Source organism: Cajanus cajan, chromosome 9, assembly GCF_000230855.2.
Source record: "Cajanus cajan strain Asha chromosome 9, NIPB_CcT2T_4, whole genome shotgun sequence".
NCBI lineage: Eukaryota > Viridiplantae > Streptophyta > Magnoliopsida > Fabales > Fabaceae > Cajanus > Cajanus cajan.
In genome coordinates, this window is record NC_138525.1 from 16668535 (window position 1) to 16688747 (window position 20213).

The 20213-nt window shown below is 32.2% G+C and overlaps 2 protein-coding genes across 4 annotated transcripts; both read right to left on the minus strand.

Annotated features, from left to right (window-relative positions):
- On the minus strand, positions 1-9110 carry LOC109796247 (protein LIKE COV 3). Of its 2 annotated transcripts, XM_083063825.1 has the most exons (7): positions 8793-9110; positions 8575-8627; positions 7504-7613; positions 1855-2022; positions 1547-1768; positions 1313-1424; positions 1-497 (listed from the first exon to the last, which is right to left on the minus strand). In XM_083063825.1, exons 1-6 carry the CDS (start codon positions 8922-8924, stop codon positions 1321-1323), a joined length of 789 nt encoding a protein of 262 aa, XP_082919951.1. In that variant the 5' UTR covers positions 8925-9110; the 3' UTR covers positions 1-497; positions 1313-1320. The 2 variants fall into 2 exon arrangements, with proteins under 2 accessions (XP_082919951.1, XP_020211519.1); XM_020355930.3 differs by lacking the exon at positions 1-497 and having other exon boundaries at positions 1224-1424; positions 8793-9107.
- Positions 9111-12591: 3481 nt separating this feature from the next.
- On the minus strand, positions 12592-16322 carry LOC109796962 (glucan endo-1,3-beta-glucosidase 7). Of its 2 annotated transcripts, XM_020356833.3 has the most exons (5): positions 16169-16321; positions 15237-15904; positions 14150-14503; positions 13396-13711; positions 12592-12823 (listed from the first exon to the last, which is right to left on the minus strand). In XM_020356833.3, the coding sequence occupies exons 1-5, from the start codon at positions 16221-16223 to the stop codon at positions 12786-12788; spliced, it is 1431 nt and encodes a 476-aa protein (XP_020212422.2). In that variant the 5' UTR covers positions 16224-16321; the 3' UTR covers positions 12592-12785. The 2 variants fall into 2 exon arrangements, with proteins under 2 accessions (XP_020212422.2, XP_020212423.2); XM_020356834.3 differs by lacking the exon at positions 12592-12823 and having other exon boundaries at positions 13569-13945; positions 16169-16322.
- Positions 16323-20213: the final 3891 nt, after the last annotated feature.

Genomic DNA, 20213 nt, shown 5'->3' on the forward strand with positions numbered 1-20213 from the left:
AAGGTACCATTGATAAAATTTCATTTCAGTCTATCATAAGCTTTTTCAAAATCAATCTGAACAACCATCCATCATTTGGCTCCTTTTTAAGACTTCATGTAATGAACAACCTCTTGTGTAATCACAATATTATCATTTCTATTTCTGTGAGGAATGAAGTCGTAGATTAACTAATTTCTCCATCACCTTCTCGATTCTATTTGCAATAATTTTAGTAATCATTTTATAGGACACATTACCTAAACTAATTAGCCATAATTGTTTAAGACACATTTAGGAATGAGTGTTATCAAGATATGATTAACCTCCTTGATTTTAGTTGGTTAGGAGAAAATTGTGCATACCATCTAACAAAAAGAGTGGCCCACTTCCTCCCATTGGCTTCAGTAGAAAATAACTTGTAGACATTCCGATCTCCAGGCCTCAAGGCTACCCATTCTAAAGACAACATGTTTGATTTCTTCATTTCACTTTTGTAAATGTTCAATTTTTTATCCCTACACACATTTTGATAATCAAAAGTGATTTTTTTTAAAAAACAAACAAATAAATAAATAAATAGAGGGGCAAAAATATAAATTTCTTTTGAGAGACTAAAATCAAGTTTCAAGATTTTTTAATAAATTAAATATATTTTTTTATCATAAATATTAGCTTAAATTATATTTTTAGTCATTTATTTTATTTTTAATATTCATTATTGTCCTTTATCTTTTAAAATGTTTATTTTGATTATTTATCTTCTAAATTTGGATTGATTTAGTCTTTTTTAAAATAAAAATTATTTTTAATTTTTATAAACAATTTATAATTTTTTTTTATTGATTCAACACTTTAAATTTGTCTCACTAAATTCATTTATATGAAAAACATTGAATGCAACTAAATTTCAAACTAAAAAAATATTATAAATATAGTGAAAACTCGATAAAAATATTATAGACATAGTGAACAACACACGAGTGTTTTCCTTTTCTTTATTTTTCTCTGGATCTTCTTTCACATTTTTAGAACCTATAGTATTTTGAAACTTTGAGAACCAAGATAAGTAAGGGGTACGATTGTGTTCAATTATAGCTTAAATGTTCAATATTAGAAAAGTTTGTTATGCTTTATTAATTAACTTTTTCAATTAAGAATTAGGAGCAAAATATTTGTCATCTTTTTTAACCATTTATAAAACAAATGGTTGACTAATTAAATATGGATAAAGGTCGACAATCAAAAGGCAAATAGAAAATTATATTTACTAAGGTCGAGGGGGACGAGAACTAAAGTTCAAATAAACATACACATTTCTCACAAACTATACCATCACTATTATACTTTTGATGCATAGGTTGGCTTTCTTGGAGCAAATTTAGCATGAGCATCCACTGTGGTCAATATCTGAGGTACTGACATGCCACCAGATATAACAATTTCTACATCACAATGAAAAAAAATAAAATTAGATGCATGTTAAAAAATATCATGATATGTGGGAGATCATAATTAATCAAAGAAAAAATATAAGCATGTACTGCTTAGTTAAAAACTATCTTACCTATTCCTTCTCGAACAGACAAATTAGGCCTTAAAATATCATTTGGATTAATGAGAAAAATGTCTCCAAGGTACAAGTGATTTGTGGGAACATAAACGCAAAAAAGCTCTTCCTCATCTCTATTCCTTAGTATCACTGAAGAAGTGATGAACCCAAGTGCATACTCACCAACACGAGGATGCCTTATGATGGCAACTTCCTTAAAAGCATTAGAATTTTGATCTGAGAAATAAGTGGAAATCATATTGAGTTCGTTGAATACATGCATGGAACGAAGGACAACATATATGCTAATAAAATATATGTACCTGGTGATATTGCTGCACTTATCTGCTTGGAGGCAGCATATATATAGCTGACAAGAGGCATTTTTTTTATGAACCATTCACCAAGAGTGAGAACTGAAGTTCCTAACCACGATGACATAAAAATTCCAACCAAGAAAATGAAGGTAATGGAAGTAATAAATCCAAGACCTGTCAAATGTCCAAACCATTAAAGGCACGAAAATATCTCTTATAAATAATGTAAATCATAGAGATAAAAGATGTAAACTTGAGAGTTGAACCTCAATTTTCTATATGTCAAAAGTTCAGAAAAATATTTTACATTGATTGTACAAAGGGTATATTGCATTACTTATCAAATGAAATCATCCCTTTATTTTGTAAAAGTTTCAGTGAAATTTTGATTTGTCTCATTTTAACTTTTGCTTATAAAAAGACATATTAAGGAAGCAATGTTATTAACAAAATAATATTTGTTGTTAAGAGCTAGTTATCAGGACTAATATCCTATCATTTATTCTCTCATTATTATGATTTATTCTCTCATTATTATAATTTATTCTCTCATTATTATGATGTAATTTCCTGTTTTACATTGTAATCTTTTTCTTTAAATCATATTGATTGCCTCACACAAATTGTGGTGAGATTTATCACATCTTACATGGTATCAGGTTACGGTTCCAAACCCTAGCTTCCAAACCCTTGTGTCGTCATCTACCACCACGGTCGTGCATTCTCCCCTAATCGTGCGATCATCCAATTCTGTTTGCGGTCCTCTCTCATGGCTGACGATACCACTCCTCCGTCTCTGCCGTTTGCTACCTTGGTTCACATGATCACCATTCGGCTTAACTCTGAGAATTTTCTTCTCTGGCGTAAACAGGTTACTTCTCTTCTTCAAAATCAGAATTTGTTTCACATTGTTGATGGTTCTATTGAACCACCGTCGCAAATCCTTGATTCTATTCCAAATCCTCGATTCGCTCAATGGCAAGCTCAAGATCGAAATGTCACCAGTCTCCTACTTTCTTCCTTGACCGAGGAGGCCCTCTCTGAGACACTTAGTGCTGACACTGCTCGGGATATTTGGAATGCTCTGCATACTGCCTATGCTTCACGCAGCAAGGCTCGTGAACTGCGCCTCCGTGATGAGCTTCAACTCATGCGTCGTGGTTCCATCTCTGTGACAGAATATGGAAAGAAATTTCGCACTATTTGTGATCAGTTAGCTGCTATTGGTGCTCCTATTGCTAATGATGACAAAGTACACTGGTTCCTTCGTGGTCTTGGTCCCTCCTATGCAAATTTTTCCACGGGTCAGCTTGATCAGGTACCTTTGCCTCGATTTACTGATATTCTTTGTAAGGTCGAAAGCCATGCTATTTTTCAGGCATCTCTTGAGGAACCAACGCCCTCTCAGCCAGCTGCCTTCTATGCGAACAATCAACCTCGCTCATCTGGCAATCAGTCGTCTCGCAATGGTAACCGTGGACATTCCAATGATGGTTCTAATGGTGGTAACCGTGGCAATTCTAATGGTGGTTCTCGTCAACGTCGCAACAACTCTGGTCGTCGCAACTCTTATGTCCCTCGATGTCAGATTTGTCGTGAACAGGGTCATTATGCTAACAAATGTCCTGTTCGCTGGGACCGGTCTTCTGAGTCTGCTAATTTGGCTCAGGCATTTGCTGCCAGTTGCTCGGTGGACACCTCAAACCAGTCAGATTGGTATATGGACACTGGTGCCACATCTCACATGACACCTTCTTCGTCTCAATTGACTGATTCCCAAAATTATAATGGTACTGATCGTGTTTTTGTGGGTAATGGGACCTCTTTAAATATTACTCATGTTGGTTCTTGTTCTTTATCACATACTGTTCCTTTGTCAGATGTTTTGGTTGTGCCTAATCTAACTAAAAATCTTGTATCTGTTAGCAAACTGACTCGTGATAATCATGCTAAAGCTATTTTTGTGGATGACTCCTTTGTTATTCAGAATCGAAAGACAGGCAGAGTTCTGGCAAGGGGACGATGTGATCAAGGACTCTATGTGATGGATCAAGGACCACAAGCGTTGCTTACTACTAGTTCTTCACTGCCTCGTGCCTCTTTTGAACTTTGGCACTCTCGTTTGGGACATGTTAATTTTGATGTTATTAATAAGTTAAATAAGCAAGGTTATTTAAATATTTCGTCTATTTTGCCTAAGCCAATCTGTTGCACTACTTGTCAGATGGCTAAGAGTAAACATTTGGTTTTTTATGACAATAATAAAAGGGCTTCTGCCGTTCTTGATCTTATTCATTGTGATTTATGGGGACCCTCTCCAGTTGCTTCTGTTGCTGGATATTCTTATTTTGTTATTTTTGTGGATGATTTCTTTCGCTTTACCTGGTTTTATCCATTACGACATAAATCAGATTTTTATGATGTGCTTGTTCGGTTCAAAGTCTTTGTGGAAAACCAATTTTCTCGATTTATTAAAGTTTTCCAAAGTGACAATGGCACCGAGTTCACGAATAACAAAGTACAAGATTTATTTGCTTCTTCTGGTGTGCTTCATCGGTTCTCATGCCCGCATACTCAAGCACAGAATGGTCGGGTTGAACGGAAGCATAGACATGTTCTTGAGATTGGTCTTGCAATGTTGTATTAGTCACATGTTCCTACTCGTTATTGGGTTGATGCTTTTAGTTCTGCGGTATATATTATTAATCGTGTTCCCTCTCAGGTGCTATCCGGCCAGATTCCATTCACACTTCTATTTCAAGTTGCGCCTACATATGCTAATTTTCATCCTTTTGGTTGTCGTGTGTTTCCATGCTTGCGCCCATACATGAAAAATAAATTTAGTCCTCGGAGTTCTCCTTGCATATTTTTGGGTTATAGTAGTCATCACAAAGGATTCAAATGCTTAGATCTGACCACTTCCAGGATTTATGTGTCTCGCCATGCTCAATTTGATGAAACTTGCTTCCCTTTTGCAGGTTCTCCTTCTTCTAGCATCGATCTTATGGTTTCTTCATTTTATGAACCAATCACAGGCTTCAAGTCTTCTTCGATGTCTGCTTCCTCTAGTCTTCCGACGAGACCACCACCAGTTACTACCTTGTCTTGTCCATCATGTGTTTCCTTCGATGCTGCTCTGGCTCCCCATCCTGCTCCACCTGTTGCACCTGCTTTATCGGAACCTGTCTCTCCTCCACGAACTCCATCCCCAGCATCGGCCTCTCCTCTAGTGTTGCCTGCTTCTTCTGATGCTTCTATTCAACCAGCCCCGGTTGCTGTTTGTATGCAGACTAGATCACAGAATGGCATTTTTCGGCCTAATCCGCGTTATGCCCTCGCTCATCACCAGCCTACTGCTCTTCTCACTGCTTTGCATGTTGCTTCTGATCCCAAGGGTTTTAAATCCGCCATGAAGCATCCTCAATGGTTGGCAGCAATGGAGGATGAGCTCTCTGCTCTTCGTAACAATCATACTTGGACCTTAGTCCCTCGTCCATCTGCTACTAATATTGTTGGTAGTAAATGGGTTTTTCGTACCAAACACAAAAGTGACGGCACTATTGAGCGCTTAAAAGCGCGTTTGGTGGCTCAAGGTTTCACGCAAATTCCAGGTTTTGATTACTCACTCACTTTCAGTCCGGTTGTCAAGGCTACTACTATTCGTCTTATTTTATCACTTGTCGTGCTTAATGGCTGGCCACTTCATCAGTTGGATGTAAAAAATGCTTTTCTTCATGGCCACCTCACTGAAATTGTCTATATGGAACAACCTCCTGGCTTTGTTGATCCTCGTTTTCCGACTCATGTCTGCCGGTTGAACAAGGCTCTATATGGGCTCAAACAGGCGCCCCGTGCTTGGTTTGAACGTTTGAGCTCTTTTCTGATGCGCTCTGGTTTTATTTGCAGCAGGGCTGATCCATCCTTGTCCTTCTTCTATCGCGGGCGCATCACTCTCTACCTCTTGGTTTATGTGGATGATATTATTCTTACTGGAAGTGATCCCCCCTTTCTCACTCAATTTATTGCTCGTCTTAATGCTGAGTTTGCAATTAAATATCTAGGAAAGCTTGGCTACTTCCTTGGTCTTGAGATCACTTATACTGCCGATGGTTTGTTCTTGGGACAAGCCAAATATGCTCATGATCTGCTTTCCCGAGCTAAGATGCTTGAGGCCAAACCTGTCTCGACCCCATTGGCTGTCGGTTTTCATCTTGTTAGTGATGGAGTGGCCTACTCTGATCCAACTCAGTACCGCTCTTTGGTTGGGGCCTTACAATACTTAACCATTACTCGCCCTGATTTATCATATGCCGTCAACACGGTAAGTCAATTTCTCCAGGCTCCTACTATTGATCATTTTCAAGCTGTCAAACGTATTCTCCGTTATGTTTGTGGTACACAACATTTTGGACTTACGTTTCGCAGCTCACCTTCTCCCGCGGTTCTTGGTTATAGTGATGCTGATTGGGCTCGCTGCACGGACACTCGTCGGTCTACCTATGGCTATGCTATCTTTCTTGGTGACAATCTTTTGTCTTGGAGTGCCAAGAAACAACCTACTGTTGCCCGCTCTAGTTGTGAATCTGAGTACCGGGCCATGGCCAACACAGCTTCTGAACTTGTTTGGTTGCTCAATCTCCTTCGTGAACTTCGTGTTGGGTTGTCTGCGACTCCTCTCCTTCTCAGTGATAATCAAAGTGCATTGTTTATGGCTCAGAATCCTGTTGCTCATAAGCGTGCTAAGCATATTGATTTGGATTATCACTTCATCCGTGAGTTAGTTGCCTCTGGTCGCTTGGCTGTTCGCCATGTTCCTACTTCTCTACAACTTGCTGATATTTTTACAAAGGCGTTGCCTCGTCCGTTGTTTGAATTGTTTCGATCCAAGCTTCGTGTTGGTCTCAATCCAACGCTTAGCTTGACGGGGGTGTTAAGAGCTAGTTATCAGGACTAATATCCTATCATTTATTCTCTCATTATTATGATTTATTCTCTCATTATTATGATTTATTCTCTCATTATTATGATGTAATTTCTTGTTTTACATTGTAATCTTTTTCTTTAAATCATATTGATTGCCTCACACAAATTGTGGTGAGATTTATCACATCTTACATTTGTAAACCCATTCAACTCATTTACAATTAAGACATAATAAAAAAAATGTGATATCCAATAATTAAAAATAAAAATATTACTTGAATGTATTATATTTTGTATTTTATTTGAATTGATGAATAACTTGATAGAAAATTGTGACTCTTTTTATAAGAAAGGAAAAATAAAAATATTATTAATTTTTTTGTATTTTCTATTTTAAAAAATATGATGAGCGCACCCATCTAATTCCTAACTCATAATAGCTTGATTTAAATTAAGATTTTTTTTTACTCATTAGAAAATAAGTCAAATTAGATTAATCAACGATAGTCAATTTAGGTGAATTTACTTGGTTCACTTTGATACTTCTATCTACCATATTTTAGTAAACAAGTTCCGAAGTGCCAAATTATAACATTTTTTTTGTCCCAATGCTTCAAAATCTTAAGTGAGAGAATGGTTAAACTTAATAACTAATACATAAAATTCTTATAAAATATTCAAAGAAAATAGTATATGTTTATACATAACAAGCAAAAGACTATAAATTCTTACCAAAAATATTGATTCCTAAATGATTGTATATAGGGGAGAAGAAACCATCGACGAAGCGGATAAACCCCCATGTAACATAAAATGTTATTGCGATGGGAAAAAGGATGACACTGCAAATTACATTACATTCATCATAAGTGTATTAACAAATAATGCTTCATAAGGAGAATGACAACCAAAATTTGTAACTTTATAATGTGTATAACATTAGGAAAACTTACATTAACCTTCCTCTAAGTTTTCTTAAATAGATTGCGAAAAAACAAGCATCTTTTCATAGATAGCATAAAATTACACCTATATAATTATGATATTTTTCTTCATCTATATATGATCGAAAGACCATTTTATTTATAAGAAAAAAAGACATGCAATTAAAAAAAAAAAAGACGAGATAGACATAAAAAATAAATCAACATTGTACTAGTGATACATAACAAATCTATTGAAATTTTTTAGTCCACAATAAAATTTTGCCTCTACAACATAAATTGGTTTTGTTTTCTTAAGAGCCATGGGATATAGAGCTGTTAGAAAACTTTGTGAGGGCCTCCAATAAATAATGTTTATTATTTAACAGGAAATGTGTGTGTTCCATGATTAATTAAACAAAAATAATGGATGTTACTTGATTTAACAAAAAAAAAATAATGATTATTTGTTTAAATACATTAGGTGTGAATGTCATTTGAGAAGACAATGGAGGAGGTACTTGTAATTTATCCATAACATTATAGTTGTTACTAGTGTCAATGTTCATAAACGTCATGAACAATTGATTTTTTAGGTTCTATTTGATACAAGAAAAATTATTAAACTTGTAATCTTTACCAACTCCCCTCCCATTTAACAACTATTTGAACTAAGTTTAAGTTTAGGTCTCGATTTATCTTTCACACACATGAATGATGAATCAAACCACACAAATATAATATAACACAATCAAGGTATGCTTATAAACATAAATCCAATTAGATAAGTTATTTTGTTAATAGGAACATGGTACATTTAATGATGCAACAAAGCAAAATAAATCATGTGATAATCAAAGTACAAATGAAACATACATACCATCCTGACATAAATTTTTTGGAGGCCCAACTGCGAATCACTTTGGAAAACGCCTGAAAATAAATTTTCATGTTGTGAAGTTAAGACAAGAAGGAAAGAAAGAAAAAAGGGCCAAGAATATTGGTGTGTTATGGCATCTTATTTCGAGGTTATTCACATGTGAAAGTACGTAGAGGATATATAAGAAGGATTGAAGGGAAAACTAGATATAAAAAAACCTCATGGCCATGGCCAGAATGATTTGGGGGTGAAATGACATTAGGAGATGAAGAATGGGAAGATGATTTAGAGGAACTATTTTCTGAAATGCTTGACACCGGAATCAAGAGCTCCAGATCTCTTGATGCCATCCTTTTCTTTTCTTTGTTTAATGTTTCTTTTTTCTCTCTCTCTTAGGGATCACTCAATTTGAGACTTAGGAATGGTCAGAACCTCATAACAGAACGTTAGAATCAACCAATAAAATCCATTTGGCTTGCGTTGAAATCGTCCTATAAACTCTAGTGTGTTGTGGGTTTAACTGTTTAAGATCTTATTTCATAATCATGTGGCATCTAGACTAATAACAAGTTAAACCACATTTATGTTCTACCTTACACAAAAATAAATATATAATACATTTTCTTTTGGAAATGTAGATATCTATATTTATATTTTCCTACAATTTTTCTATCATCTTATAAAGAAAATATTAAATAAAAATGCATTTAGTATTTTAAAAAATATATAAAATACATTCAATACTTACCATTCGGGGAAAAAACAAGTGGGAAGATTAGTAATAAAATGCTAAGGAAACAATAATATAATTTTAGTTTCAATATTTATTATAATTTTAGTTTTTAAAAATACAAAATACATTCAATACTTGCCAATTCAATTCTTATTAACTTTATTATAATTTTAGTTTAAAAGTTTATTCAACCTTACAAAGAAACAATATAATTTATTATGTTACTAACATGCTTATGAATTAATTATGTAAAATATTTTTTTTTTATCAAATCAATATAAATTATTATTTTAGAATGATAAAGCACACGTGTGCGTACATGCGTGTAGAAGAAATTATACATTTTTTTTATAGTCCTTTTGTTATTTGTACATGAGAGTGCTTGATTGGCATTTTTTATTGGACATTATATTTTCTTTTAAGAAAATCTTAGGTCATTTTGGTTTCATTTATAATTTTTTTTTATACTTTAAGAGAATTAGTGAAATTGAAATACTCTATGTTTTAAAATGTGTTTAAGAATTATCAACATTTTCTTAAATTGGGTAGTGTTATAATTGATTCTCAAGTTTGAGTCTTGAGATTTTTTTTAGGTATATTCAACTTTTTTTGGTATATAGTCTTGAGTTTGATAATGGTAGTTAATTTTCAAAATTATTTTTTATTATTTAATAAATTAATGATAAAATCATCTAAAAATTATGGAATGAAAAAACTATTATAATCTTGTATTCCTTTTATATATAGATGTAGATTATAGTGTTTTCTTTCAAGCATGTAACCTACAATTTTTTATTAGTAAAAAAAGTTACAACAAACACAATAAAAATAAAACCTAAATATTCAAGAATCTACTCTAACCTTAAATTATTGGTGGCATTTATTATCCACATTTTAATTTTGATATTACTTTTTTTTTATTAAATAGTATTTTCAATCTTTGTCAATTTGTGTTAGTTAAAGACAATACTTATTGCAATTTTAGTAATAATGTATATATTTTTGTCTATTTCACTAATGAAGTGAGAGATTAATTTGATTCTCTTACTATACCATATATAGTTTATTATCTCTAGTAATTATGTAAAAAAAAAAAAGGATTAAATACATGTTTAAGATGAGTTGAGCTTTTTCAAAAATACGCTCAAAATAAATAATAAAAAGAGGTTTACTTTCCAGTGTAGTTTCAAAAATATTTTTAAACATAACTTAATCCCCTTTCATATATTATATTTTATGGCAATCTTTGAGAACTTCATATTAATAACTTTATTTTAAATGATAATTTATGGTGTTAAAAAAACAAAAGAGATAGAAAAGCTATGGAAAAGTCATACACCAAGAAGTGATGCACGCAACAATAATATAAATGTTAACTTTTCTTTTCTAAATAATTTTTTAACATGATAAAATGTTAACTTTTTTTTCTTCAAAATTTGGATAGAACCAGCTAGTTGAACAAGTTAGATCGAAAATAAATCAAGTCATTATTAACAAGTAACAACTAAGGGAATTAGATAAATAGAGAACAAGTCGACAATAAAAATTAATTGTTAATTGTTAAAAATTAGGTGAAAATAATTGTAATATACTTATATTTATTTATGCAACTACAAGAGAATGCTGATTTTAAAACTTATATCATAATTTCATAATGTATTTGATTTTAACTTTAACACCTTAATTTAATATTTTATTATACTTTAATTATTAAATATTTTAATTTAAAAAATTATTGATAAGTGTATGATGATTTATTTATTGTTGCGTGTCACACAATTTTTTTTTAATTCATAATACTTATATTTATGTTTTTAAAAACTAAAATAGGTGAATTATGACTAATAATTTTTACTTTTATTATTTTGTGATATATATAATATTAGTGTATTAATAATTTTGTCACTTTTTAAATTTTTAATCATAAGTTACTTTTCAATATTTTTGTAATAGACATAATGTTGTTGATATCATATAACAATGCATTCAAATATAAATATTCAACAAATATATATATATATATATATATATATATATATATATATATATATATATATATATTAATTAAAATGCAAGTATTTTCGTAACAATACGTTTACAAACATAAACCTTCATCGACATATATTTCAAAAATGTAAATAACTTTGTAATAATACGTTTTAAAAAATATAAATAACTAATTCAATTTTAATCACTTATAATATAACTTTTTTTATGTAATATATTTTTAAATATTTTAATTAAATTATTTTTTAAAATAAGCTCTTTATATAATAACTAGTAGAAAAAGAAGGACTTCATACCTCTATATATTTATTTTTGAAATAATTTTAAAAAAGATAATTGTTAAATCTAAAAATATAGTGTCCAATACAAAAAATGAAAATAAAAAAGATAGTTACCAAAACTTATCCTTTATAATAGATAAGACCCCTTTATAATAGGCAACATATGGTAACTAACTTATTAATTTTTATGAAATGTTTCATTTTTATAATTATGGTAACTTTTTTTTTAATTATTATGATTTTATAATTTTTCCCGTAAACATCTATCATAATAAGAACAATAATAATAAATTATTATGTTATAATAATAATAATAATAAAATAATAAAAAATTATAGTTATGTTTTTATATTTGTTGTCCTTTGAGTATAAATGTAATAAGTCATAACAACTACAATTAACTTAATGATCGAAGGAAAGGATTAAAGTAGAAATAAGAAGGCCTAAATTTCATCATCATTATGTCTTTATAATTTTTTTATGAATAAAAATATATAATGATTCTTAATTAGCAGAAAAAAAAAAGTTTCTTGAGAATTGACGTTTAAAAATTGTATGGTTAGTGTTACGAATTAAATACTATGCATACATGTGACATAAGCGGCGAATTTTTATTATCTTTTTCGAAGGTTATTTTTACCCACATGATGACTCCATAACATATATTTATGTCGGTTACAGAATCATAGAGTTAAACAAAATAATGCATATCTTTCAATATGGGTGTTTTCCAAAGGAGAGAGAAAAATATGGTGTCGGTTTGCATCTTATGCTTGGCTGATATCTACAATGGACATTAAACCCATGCATTCCAAGAAAAGTCCTGTTGAAGTTTAATTTGTCAAAAAATAATTTTTGTAACAAATAATTTATTATACCAAATGAAAACATTTCGAAAATCAAAGATAAGAAAAAATACACACATACATGGACCCGGGATTTTGAATGATGACTCAATACACATACCTAAACCACACACCACAGTACACACACAAAGAAAGCACCAATTTGCTTCTTATAAAGACATTAAAAAAAAGGTCACACTACAAATAGAGGAAGATCTTCCTCTGTACATGCACACTCTCCTATTACAGAGCACTCTAAGAACCAGGGCATTTCTTAGCAACTAAGAGAGAATAAATAAATCAACAAAAAGTAACCTGCTTTATCTACTTTCTTGTTTGTTAGGTTTAGGCATTTCCACCAGCATAAAGACAACTGTTGTAACCTACAAAATTAACAAAGAGCAAAGATTGTAAAGTAAGAATGTCAGTTTAATCGGATGGATGATCAAAGCAGTAAATTTCACTAGATTAAATCAACGCATTTAGTAACATAAAATCAATCACACATAAACCACATCTTCACATTATCCTTCCACAAATCTGCTGTATAAATCAGATATACACAAGACACAGTCATAACTTTTACTAGAAAGTAAATCATGCTACATGATTGCAAAATCATTATAAAAAAAATAATAAGTACTAAGGAGGAAGAGAAAATGATCTACAATATCAAATTTTCATGCAATGCGTGTATAGAGTGGTGTTATGAATAAATTTTTCTTTTCCATGGAAAAGATCAACATAGTGTTTCAAAATTGATAACAAAAGACTACTTACGGGACGTGACTTCTATTTCTATTGGTCAAACATTATTTTAACTTTGATGGATATCGATCCTAGAAGTATTAGGTCATTCTACCGTGTCCTAGGACAAGCTTTACAACAATTGGACATTTGGACCCAAAGGATTGGGTAGAAAAACATACTAAGTATAGATGGAATGGGAACTTACTTGGATTATTGGTTGATAACATGGCTGTCTGTGAGAAATCACAAGTCAATGGATTCCGTCCAGTAGTTTGAAACAATAGATTCATGGCATACGCAGCATGGTTTAGTAAAGTGTTGGGTTCAAAACAAACCCCTCCTTGTTGAATTGCGGTACAATCAATCCCCTGCCCACAAGCATAATCCAAATTTGCTTGTAACTGTGCATCTGTTACTCCTGCTTTTGGCACACACCATGTTGCTTTACTATTATTTGTTTTGGTAGGACTTGGAACTGTTGGCTTTGGAGTCACGGGAGATTTTGACGCATCCGGAGTAGTCTTCAATGAAATTAACAAACATATTATATTAAGTACCACTAGCTAGAACAGCACTAAGATGAGAACTGTGAACATGATTAAAGATTGCAAAATGGTGGCTTCATGTCCACTCAAGATTTCTGCTTTATTTGGCGTTGGACCCGGGCCTGTTCTCGCTGGAACCACCGGAGATTTTGATGTCTGACCCGGGTCTGTTGGTGCTGGAATCACTGGAGATTTTGACACTTCCGGAGTCTTCAATCAAATTAAGAAATACATTGTTAAACACTACTAGACCGTAACGTAAGTCTAGAACAGCTTCAAGATGAGAACTATGAAGAAAGTGATCAATGCTTCCATTCATCAATTCAAGTTGGCTAATAATTAATGACAGTATTAATGGCAACATAAGATAAGAGTTAGGAGAGTATGATGAGTGATAACAGAGTTGGTTCATACCGGGGCAACCGTAGGCACGGGGCTAGTGGTTTGTTGCTGCTTGGAGAGGCCAGCATCATAGATCATGGTTTGATCAGGGTTGAAAAGACCAAAGGCTCTCTCAGAAGCAGATCCAGGCTTCAAGTCCTCATCGTACAAGGCGAAGAGGTACGTGTCCACTGATTTCCCTGGCATCAAAGGGGTCCCAACCATGGATCGCAGGTGCGCAATGAGGTTACCGTTGTAAGCCTTAGCATTCTCAAGACTTGGACCAGCCTCATCGTTGTCTCCTTTGTAGGGCCACCCTGTCTCCGCAACCACAATCTCAACATTCTTAAACCCCAAAGCATCCAAAGCAGATCGAACTGCATCCACCTATCCACACATACTCAACAAAATCAACATCAACCATCAGCATGCACATTATTCGCTACTACGTACCCATCATCATGATCGAAAGCATCAAAAATCACAAATTACAATATTTCTGCTTTGAATTGTCACAATTACTACTCACTTTATATAACTAATTTTAAGTGTCTACAAAATATAATTCACTTAGGACAACTAAAATAAACAAGACACGATACTCATCACCCATATTACTCAAGTTTTCTTTTTTACTTCTTAACTTTCTTTTTATTGGAAAAATGTAAATCTCACATTGACTAAATATTAGGCAATTAAATAGTATATAACTGAAAAACAGTCTTCACTTTACAAGCCGATTTTGTAGAGTTGAGTTAGGTTTAAATCTATTATTCTAAGATAGTATCAGAGTTATCCTAGATCCTTCAAAGGAGTCACTCATATATTAAGCACAACATTGCTCGACAACTCAAATCTACTATTCTATGAAATATATTTTCATCGGATTAGAAATCAGAATATTTCATAAACTTTCCTTAATTTATATAACTTATATTATACCCTTTTTTTCTCAATCAATCAAAAAACATGATAAATATGCACAAATATATTATGATCGGATTAGAAATCACAATATTTCTTATAAAAAACTTGCATAAATGTGATGTTGAATATAATTTGAAATTAGAATAAAAAAGTTTAGCAAGAAAAGGAAAGTGTAAATGGTAATTAGAGAGACCTGAGCATCGAACATGTTCATGTACTTGATGTTGGTGTTGGAGTCAACTCGTCCGGCGTTGGGCTGGAAAAGGCAGAAGGCAAGGTTATCGGCTCTGCCAGGGTCGCTTCGGTAGGCAAAGTAAGGATAAGGGTTGATGGCAAAGGGAGAACCCGTGGCATTGTTAAACGACAAGAGCCCCTGCAAAACGGAATCAAACTCGGGGTGGAACCTTCCGGCGGAGGGAGGCTCGGAGTCCCGGAGCACCGCCATGGAGTGCACCGTCGACACCTTGATCTTCCCGCCGAGACCGGCGCCGTCCAGGGCGTTCTGCACGTTCTGGATCGCCGGCAGCATCTGGCCCACCAGCCCCTGGTCGTTCGAGGTTATCACCTCGTTGCCCACCGTCACCAGGATGATGTTGCTCGCCGGGTAGTACGCAACCACGTTCGTGCTCACCCACGTTTTCGCGAAGTTTGGGTCCGAGGCCAGTCCCGGAATGTCGCCGTTCGCCGCTCCGATCACGATTCCGATTCCCGTGTTCGCCAGGGCTTTTATTATCGCCGGGTCGGTTCCGTACAACCGGACCTTTCCGATCGCCGTCGACTGGAGCAGCTTCGCCGTCGCCGTCGCCGGCGGCAGGTTGTCGGCGACTTGGCCGTAGTTGACGCCGATGAACGATTCGGAACCTGCACAGAGCAATAACGGTAACTTCACTTTCTTGTTTATCTCATAAGAGAGAATAGAGTAAATGAAATTATTTCAATAGAGCATGACTTGTATTATACTATTATTACTATTACTACTAGTACAAGTAATGTAAACCTAAGCGTTGATACGAGGATTTTGAGAGTTGAAAATGTGTGAAAATTAGTTTGGTTTGGTTTGGTTTGGGGATAGAAGTTTAATTTGATGTTGAGTGATGCAAGAGTTTGTTGATGTAGGAAACTTACTTGCGAGGTTAAGAGTGAGAAACAGTGGAAGCAAGGAAAGAAGAAGAAGTGCCATTTGGGAAGTGCGATTGTTTTGTCAGTTTTGTTTTGTGTGAATGGAGAGGTGTGAAGGGGGTAATATATAAAGGGAGGGAAAGACGGACATATGAGGGTAAAACCGTAAAATTAAAAGGGTCAAGTCTTTCATTATGCATTTAGAATCTAGAGTATTAAAAGTAACATACATTATTGGTCGTACACTCATAGTTGAAGAACATATATACCCCCGATTATGTGTTGCATAAAATATTATATAATAATATATATAATATGGATGAAATCAGTTCACAAGTAACATACATTATTGGTCGTAGACTTATAGTTGACGAACATATAGTCATATATACCCCCGATTATGTGTTTTATAAATATATATATATATATATATATATATATGTATGAAGAAGGATTTACTTATTTCATGAGTAAGTTTTTGTATACTAATTCAATTGATATATATGATCTTGATTATAATATTACATAATTCAATGATTAGATCATTTAAATTTACATAATACAAAATGTCACACACATATAAAGTAATTAAAAATATAATTAACTAAATAAAAATGTAGATAACTAAATTTGAGTTTTAATATCTTATTCTGTCTTTTTTCAATACATGAAAAAACACTAGTGCAAAAGAGACTTTTTACATTTGTTATTTTAAGGTTTTTACGTCAGAAAAACGTTCGACGTTAATGCGGGAGACGTAAATTTACGTCGTCTTTTAAGATCGACGTAAATTTACGTCAGAGATTTTTGAACACAGACGTAAAAAATTGTAAAACCAAAAAAAAATGCTGGAACGGCCCATTCTGCAACTAGAACGGACCGTTCTCCTTGTAGAACGGGTCGTTCTACTTGCAGAAGGGTGTTAATGACATTTCTATGTTGTGTACAACTGCTATCATTGGAATCGATACTGAGAGTCGTGTCCCTAACTTGAACTGGTAGTCTATATTCAAGATCCAGAAGGCCTTGTACAAATTTTACACTCCTTGTCATACTTTGCTCCTGTCTGCAGCCGGAGATAAACATTATGATACCATGCAATCTGGTGAATAAAGAAAATAGAAAAGCGAAAGGAGCGAAGAAGATAGAAAAGGAACCATTCGAACGTAGGAAAGGAACGAAGAACGTAGGGAAGGAAATTGGAGCGCTCCCAACCGTCGGCTTCATGACTAGTGGATATATAAAAAACTATGTAACTGATGTCCGACATAGATTATTAAATTTACGTCAGATCCTATGTAGTCCGACATAAAAAAATTTACATTATTTTCAAAAATTTCACCGCGTTATTTTTACGTCAAATATGTTTAGGTCCGACTAGAAAATATAGACGTAAATTATGACTTTTGCACTAGTGAAACAAAAAGTAAAGTTTTATACATTATTATATTTTGTTTAACAAGGTCTGCCGAACACGTTCTAAAAGTAATGTTGATTTTCAAATTTTTTTAATTCATTAAGTAACATATGTGGCCACTTTTAAATTTATAAAAGCGAACATTAAAATCGATGACTTCAACTTGAATGATACCAAACGGCTTTTTCTTACGTGTTAATCAAAGAACATTCTCTCTCGGTCGAGCTGAAGCCACATAAAAGTGAGAGGGTTTTGTTTTGAACGAAACAGAAAGTAAAGCATTTAATTTCAAAAGCAGCACGTTCAAATGTTAAATCGTTTGTGGAATGATGTTTTGCTTGAGGAACCAAATAAAGAGCAAGGAAACTCCCACAAGGTTAGCACAATTCAAGCGCCAATATAACGTTTGATTTTCAGCAGTTCAGTAGACAATTTCTGTTAGAGAATGATAGATCTGAATAAACTAAGTTGATGTGTTCATTATTGTTGACTGTAGCTGAATAATGAATACGAATAAATATTCATTAACACAACACCTGAGATCTTGTGAACAATAATACTTTATCTTCATGTGCTGACATGGTAACTTTGTTCCATCTTCATAATATTTTATCTTAATGTAGTAGCACGGTAACTTTGTTCCAAATCAAGGTATAATCAACTATTCAGGTGTGTGCATATTCAAAATCTTATTCGTTGTGTTCACTGCAACCCACACATTGATTTAATCCAGTCGTTAATGAAGGATATTATAATCCTATTTAATATAAGTTTAGAAGTATTTTTAGAATTTTTTTTATTGAAATGTAAAATTTTTATGATAATTTTTTTTTAAAACACTTTTAACTTTTATCCAAAAATATTCTATATAAATTGAACTTAGATTCGATTCTTAATAAGAATTGAAGATAAAGATATATATATATATATATATATATATATATATATATATATATATATATATATATATATATATATATATATATAGGGAGCATATCAAGTGAGAGAGAATTTATTATGAGAGATGAGAGGGTTAAAATATAATCCTTAGATTAATTTCTTCTCACTTGATTAAACTCTAAATTTTCTCTATCTATATATATATATAGATAGATAGATAGAGAGAGAGAAAGAAGAGATTCGTTTAGTCTAGGAATAAGTCTAGGTAGATTTACTCTGTTTAATAACTCATGTTTTACATCAAATTACAACAATCTAACCGTTGAATTTAAAGTTCTTAATACATAGATTTAATTTACAAATTTAAAAATCATTTGATACATCGTTTCATTAATTTAAATCAATGTATAAAATAATTTTATGATTATCCGTCAATTTGGATTAATGAAATGAAGTATCAAATAATTTTTAAATTTTTTAAAAATTTACAAATTTGATCTATGTATTAAAAACTTTAAATTCAATGGTTGAATATTTAAAATTTGATGTAAAATATGAATTATTGAACGAAGTAAGTTCAGGTAGACTTACTCCTAGAGTAAATTAATCTTTCTATATATATATATATTTTTTTTTTCTTTCTAATATTAACTAGCGGGAGAAAATGTACATCGTGCCTCTACTTAAATACACCTTAATTAAAATAGTGTGTAGTTGTATATTAAAAGACTTCTAAAATTTAATAAGCTCCTTTTAATATTTTTTTCATTTTTATTTAAAGGGTCAAAAATTATAAAAGAAAAATGAATAATAATAATGTGTACATGAAAATGAAGACTCATTTATATATATATAAAGAGAGGAGAGTTATAATTACACAGGTATAACTTTTACTAAGTATTACATCAATCAATAACTTTATATTAAATGTAATTTTGTAAATCCAACCGTTAGATATTAATTTGATACTTCATTTTTGTAAAACAAAATTGACGTAATATATTCATTTCAAAATATACTAAAATATGAACACTTTGATTACCTTCAAGTTGTTGTTCAATTTTAACAAAATTTGATATACACATATAAATTGATATAACTTTCAATCTAACGATTGGATTTACAAAATTCACATTTAATATAGAGTTATTGAGCGGTGTAATACTTAATAAAAGTTACACCGGTGTAATTATAACCCCTCATATATATGAGGGGTTATAATTACACCGGTGTAACTTTTATTAAGTATTACACCGCTCAATAACTCTATATTAAATGTGAATTTTGTAAATCTAACTGTTAGATTTAAAGTTCTTTACTCTTAGATCACATATACAAAATTTTATATTAATTCAAGATGATTTGATACTTTATTTTTATAAAACAAAATTGACGTAATACATTCATTTCAAAATATACTAAAATATGAACACTTTGATTGCCATCAAATTGTTGTTCAATTTTAACAAAATTTGATATACACATATAGAATGATATGAACTTTCAATCTAACAGTTGAATTTACAAAATTCACATTTAAAATAAAGTTATTAAGCGATGTGCTACTTGATAAAAATTACACCGGTATAATTATAACTACCTCATATATATATATATGGGGAATGTTAATGTACTCCCACCTATTTTTTAGTGGGAGTATGTTAGCAACCTACACCAAAATTTTAGGACAAAAAAACCACTCATTTCTTTTGATTTGGTTTATTTGTATAAAGG